Genomic DNA, 6000 nt, shown 5'->3' on the forward strand with positions numbered 1-6000 from the left:
ATAAGTTTCTCTTAGGTTAGCATACCCAAGAAATGGAGATGGCTTCTGGCGGTTTCTGGAAGGCATCGGAGAGGACCTCAGGCCATCCTAGGAACTGGTTCTGAGCTGGGAGTATCTAGTTGGACTTGGGACTTCAGCTCTTTTCCTTTCTTTCCCAGGACCCCGCCCGTTCGGCTGGCTTCCACCCCAGTGGCTCTGTCCTAGCGGTGGGCACAGTGACCGGCAGGTACTTCTGAATGGATCGCGTCCTTACCAGTTCCCTTCCTAATATTTCACTGCCCTTAGAGCTCCCAGCATTTTAGATCTGCCGCTTCAATCCTAAAGGCCAGTCTGAAGCCCCACCCCTTACATTCAAAGCACCTCTCTCCCCTCCTCCCCCTTGTGGGTCTCCCTTGTGGGTCTCTGCCAACCTATTTGAAGTGCCATAGCCTTCTAAGCGGGATGAGGTGAGAGATGAAGGGGGCAGGGGGTGGGTGCATGGGTGTTGTTCATGTCAGCCTATCACAGCCTTAGCCTCACTCCTCACGGTGTGGCTCCACCCACGGTAGTCTGGCCCCGCCCTCTCAATCCTGCATTTGGGAGACACTTTTCTCTCTCCTTCAGGCCCCTCATCCACAGCAGTTCATCCTTCCCCCATTATCCCTTCTCCTTTAAGGTGGCTGCTACTGGACACAGACACCCATGACCTGGTGGCTATCCACACAGATGGCAATGAGCAGATCTCTGTGGTCAGCTTTTCACCAGGTAGACTTGGGATCCTGGGGAGGCAGGGCCTTGGGGACTGAGGTTCAGCGGTACAACAGGCTGGGGGGTGAGGGGCTACAACGCCCTCATGGGGGAGCTAGTCACGGAGGGAGGCGGGGACTGTGGAGGAGGGGCGGAGTCTGGGTGCTTCCTCATAGCCCCTCCCCCTCCCCAGACGGGGCGTACCTGGCTGTGGGCTCCCACGACAACTTGGTGTACGTGTACACGGTGGACCAGGGTGGCCGCAAGGTCAGCCGCCTGGGCAAGTGCTCGGTGAGTGGGCAGTGGTCCCCAGCCCGCGCCACCACCCCGCCCAGTGGGGTGCAAAATTAACTTTTTCTACCACAAGGGAGCCAGCCACAGCTTCAGAATGCAGCTGATTTTTTTTTTCTTGCCCTGACTATGTCAAGGCGTCTCAGTCGGCCCCCGTCCTCATCCCTTACTGTGTTCTAAGCCGCCCCTTCGTGTAGCCTCAACCTTCACCTTCCAAGCCCCGCCCCCATTCGTAGCCCCGGCCCTGCATTCTAACCTCTCCCTCCTACCCCAAGAGCGCCTCTGTGTAGCCCCGCCCCTCGCATTCAAAACTCGCCCCCTGTGTGGAGTTCTGCCCACGTGTTCTAAATTGCCTTTGTCTAAGCTCTTTCGTCAGCCCCGCCCATCACAGTCTGCCCCCCCCCCATGGTAGTCTGGCCCCGCCCCCACCCTCCGAAGGCCTGTGTATCCTTCCCTCTAGCCCAGTGTGTTCTCACTCTGTGTATTTTGCCTCCTGATCTTGATTTAATCCATCCCCTTTTCCTGGCTCAGCCCTCTCCTGTGCTCTAAGTGACCCTTGCGTCCCCTGCAGGGCCATTCCAGTTTTATCACCCACCTGGATTGGGCCCAGGACAGCAGCTGCTTTGTCACCAACTCTGGAGACTACGAGATTCTGTACTGTGAGTTCTCTGACACTAGCCAGTTTCTTTTCTTCTGCCGCTTCTTTGCATGTGATTTGCATACAGCTCTCTGTTCCTTGGGCTAGTCCAAATTGATGTGGTTTGAAACTGCAGTCTCCAGCTTGTGATTGCTTTCCTGGTGCATCCTATTATTTTCCTTTGCCTTTGATGAATGGACAGCAGGGTTTTGATGCAAATGTACCTAGCTCAGGTTTTAGCCTGTCGACACCCAAAATCTAGCCTTCAGCTGGTCCAGGGGGACAGAAATAAGTTGAGGAATCTTCCAGCCCTCTGTCTTGAACCTCAGTGCCGGGAAATAGATTGGCTAATGGTAGTCCCTCAGGTCCTGAGCGTCTCTCCTGATTGTCTGCCCCAGGGGACCCCGCCACCTGTAAGCAGATCACCAGTGCCGACGCTGTGAGAAATGTGGAATGGGCTACCGCCACTTGTGTGTTGGGTTTTGGAGTTTTTGGTAAGTTCTGGAATGAGGAAGTTTCCACTGAGGACGAGAACTCTGAGAAATAACCCTGGCTTGTGACTTTCATAGTCGTATATGGATGGCTTCCTGTCCGGGGAATTCACTCTATAACTGTTTGGATGATACTAGCAAAAGAAGAAGGGCAGAGAGAAAAGACCTCTCAAGTCCCTCAGAGCTTAAAATGAAACCGACTTCTTGGCGGCACCTGGCTCGGAGAGCTGCGTGCTGAAGCCCCTCCAAGTTACCTGTTTCTTCCGGTCCCCAAACCGTTGTCAGTAGCTGCATGAGCACCACTGGCCTGGGTAGTGCTGGAATATAGCGGTGATCCCGAGAGTCTCAGGTCTGCTCTTCTGAGCTCGAGGTCAAATGAGAACAGTAGCCTCACTCCAGTGTGGCCTCATCGTACTAGCTGGGAAAGGTGACATAGCACTGGAGAAGGCATGTTGGGCCAACTCTGAAGAAGTTAGGGAGGGCCTCCTAGAGGGAGAGCCATTTGAGCAGGGAGCTGGAGGGTCAAGCCACCCGCTCACCCCTTCACGGGGCATTCTAGGCAGGGACTTTATCAATGAGCCACGCCCCCAGCCCCTCACTGGGGGATTCTAGGCAGGGACTTTATCAATGAGCCACGCCCCCAGCCCCTCACTGGGGGATTCTAGGCAGGGGCTCTACCACTGAGTCACGCCCCCAGCCCCTCACTGGGGGATTCTAGGCAGGGGCTCTATCACTGAGCTATGTTTCCAGCTTCTTTCTTTCTTTCTTTCTTTCTTTCTTTCTTTTTTTTTTTTTTTTTTTTGGTTTTTGGTTTTTGGTTTTTTTTGAGACAGGGTTTCTCTGTGTAGCCCTGGCTGTCCTGGAACTCACTCTGTAGACCAGGCTGGCCTCAAACTCAGAAATCCGCCTGCCTCTGCCTCCCAAGTGCTGGGATTAAAGGCGTGCGCCACCACCGCCCGGCTTTTTCTTTCTTTTTTTAAAAACTTTTGGAGTCACACCTCCATAAGTTACCCAGGGAGGTCTTGAACTGTTTTCTTTTCCTTCTACCATGCCAGCTTCCAAGGACGTTTTTTGTCACTTCTCTTGTCACGTCTACAGGGGTCTGGCCCGAGGGAGCAGACGGCACGGACATCAATGCTGTGGCCCGATCTCACGATAAGAAGTTGCTGGTTTCTGCTGACGACTTCGGCAAAGTGCACCTGTTCAGCTACCCCTGCTGTCAGCCGAGAGTGAGTCTTTCCGGAGGGCCTAAGGGTGCGGGATTGGAGCCCGTACTCACTCCTTTCTGGGAATATCTGTTTTATTTTTGGAAGAGGGTCTCAAATAGCCCAGGCTTGCTTCAAAGTCCCTATATAGCCAAAGATGACTTGAATTTCCACCAATCCCCCTGCCTCTGCCTCCCCAGAGCTAAGATGTTGTTCATCTTATTTCCTGCTCTCGGGATCTTAGTTTCCCCACAACTATAGGATGTCTTCATGGCACTCATAGGGGTCTTTCATAGGGTTCTGAGATGAAGCCCATAGCTCTGGGGTTACTGCATACTCCCTTTTTACAAGCGTTAAATGAGTACCTACGGTGTGCCCAGGCAAATAAGATTCGTGGGGCCACTGTCCTCACTAAGCTGGGTATGAGACTACAGTGCTCAGGGTTTGCGTTCCCAGCACCCGTGATTCCCCTGTGGGCCCAGGACAAAGACTAATTTTCACAGAGCCAAACGGCTATTGAGAGCAGTTGTCTGAGGCCGGGAAAGTCCTCTCCTTACCACACCCAGCGTTTTTTCTAAAGATGTAGAGCTAGGACTTAATGAAGATATTTTTTTTTTTAGGTTTTTCGAGACAGGGTTTCTCTGTATAGCCCTGGCTGTCCTGGAACTCACTCTATAGACCAGGCTGGCCTCGAACTCAGAAATCCACCTGCCTCTGCCTCCCAAGTGCTGGGATTAAAGGCGTGCACCACCACCGCCCAGCTAATGAAGATATTTTAATGTAACTTAAGAATGAGGGTTAAGAAAGAGGCACTCAGAAGAAAGACAGACATACCTAGGAGCCTAAGTGTGGCCTTCTGGGCTTCAGTAAGCCGTACCTGAGTGTGGGCACAGGCTCCCCATGGGAGAATCCACAGCCCACTTTTAATGGGAACCTCCCAGTTCAGTGAAGTCAGGTCTTAACAGGTTTTATCTATCCTTTGTCTTCAGTGCTGAGAATGGAACCAAGGGCATCATGCACACTAGGCAAAGACTCTACCCCTGAACCACGCCCCCAGCCCCTCACTGGGGGATTCTAGGCAGGGCTCTACCACTGAGCCACGCCCCCAGCCCCTCACTGGGGGATTCTAGGCGGGGACTCTACCACTGAGCCACGCCCCCAGCCCCTCACTGGGGGATTCTAGGCGGGGACTCTACCACTGAGCCACGCCCCCAGCCCCTCACTGGGGGATTCTGAGCAGGGGCTCTACCACTGAGCCACACCTTCAGTGGGTAAATGTACTCAGTGCCAAACCTAATGGCCTAAATTCAATCCTCAAGATCTTCACAGTGGAGGGAGAGAACCAACTCTTATGAGTTGTCTTCTGACCGCCACATGTGCTCCCTGGTACCTGTGCATACACGTTCACGCAAGCCTACCCAAGAAGGGAGGGGTGTCTGGAGAGATGGGCCAGCAGTTAAGAGAATACGCTGTTCTTCTAGAGGCCCTGAGTTCAAGTCCCAGCACCCACATCAGAGGGCTGACTTATATTCAGCTCCAGGAGATCCGGCCCCACCTTCTGGCTGCCATGGGTCACTGTACAAACCTATACTCTGATACACATATATGCGTGTAATTAAACATTAAAATCCAGCCAAACAGTAGTGGTACATACCACTCAGCAATCAGGTAGCAGAGGTAGGCAGGTCTTTGTGAGTTCAGAGCCAGCCTGGTCTACAAAGGAACCTCCATGACAGCCAATGCTACATAGGGAGACCCTGATCCCAAAACTAAAAAGTAAAAACATAAATAAATAAATAAATAAATAAATAAATAAATAAATAAAATGAAAATGAAGCAAGCTGGGCAGTGGTGGTGCACGCCTTTAATCCCAGCACTTGGGAGGCAGAGGCAGGCGGATTTCTGAGTTCGAGGCCAGCCTGGTCTACAGAGTGAGTTCCAGGACAGCCAGGGCTACACAGAGAAACCCTGTCTCGAAAAACCAAACCAAACCAAAACAAAACAAAAAGAAAGAAAAGAAAACGAAGCAAGGACTTTATCAGCTTTAGGACAACCTGGACTGTACAGTAAAAACCTGTAACACACATACACGCGCGCACACACACGCACACTCACACATGCACGCGCGCACACTCACACATGCGCACGCGCACATACATTTATGTATGGCTCTAAAGAGGAAAATGCCAGTGGCCTCCAGGTAGCGTTTTTTCATCTGACCTCCTTTTCCCTCTTCTTCCCTTCTAACAGGCCCTGAGCCACAAATACGGTGGACACAGCAGTCATGTGACTAATGTGGCCTTCCTGTGGGATGACAGCATGGCCCTAACCACTGGGGGCAAAGACACGAGCGTGCTGCAGTGGCGGGTAGCCTGAAGCAGGGGTGTGGGGCCAGGGTAGAGTCCTGTGGCAGGGTTGAGATCTATTTTTGGGAGATGTCTATTGCGGAGTACAGTAATATATACCCAGAGTATGTCTATAGCAGAGGGGGTTATGGGGCGGGCGGGTGAGCAGACAGACAGAGGTCTCTATTTATGGGGTGGGACGAGTGGGACACCATGCCTTGCGGGAGCCGTTGGTGTTTGGTTTGGGGTATTTTTTTTTAAGTTTATTCTTTTATATCATTCAGAAATACAGACTTATGCACTGA

At 52.3% G+C, this 6000-nt stretch overlaps 1 protein-coding gene across 6 annotated transcripts in view; it reads left to right on the plus strand.

The window, feature by feature from the left end:
• The window catches only part of Eml2 (EMAP like 2), a 30203-nt gene extending 24203 nt beyond the window's left edge, over positions 1-6000 (plus strand). For 3 of the 6 annotated variants that reach the window (XM_028778631.1, XM_028778633.1, XM_028778632.1), the window contains exons 13-19: positions 159-226; positions 656-744; positions 920-1017; positions 1589-1676; positions 2053-2148; positions 3244-3374; positions 5601-5841. In XM_028778631.1, the coding sequence (XP_028634464.1) occupies positions 159-226; positions 656-744; positions 920-1017; positions 1589-1676; positions 2053-2148; positions 3244-3374; positions 5601-5726 (696 nt within the window). In that variant the 3' untranslated portion in view covers positions 5727-5841. Of the gene's footprint in view, positions 1-158; positions 227-655; positions 745-919; positions 1018-1588; positions 1677-2052; positions 2149-3243; positions 3375-5600 lie in introns of all 6 variants that reach the window. The other 3 variants (XM_028778629.1, XM_028778630.1, XR_003712824.1) reach the window with 2 other exon arrangements.

The sequence above is a fragment of the Grammomys surdaster genome, unplaced genomic scaffold (assembly GCF_004785775.1).
Source record: "Grammomys surdaster isolate TR1022 unplaced genomic scaffold, NIH_TR_1.0 339, whole genome shotgun sequence".
Classification (NCBI taxonomy): Eukaryota; Metazoa; Chordata; class Mammalia; order Rodentia; family Muridae; genus Grammomys; species Grammomys surdaster.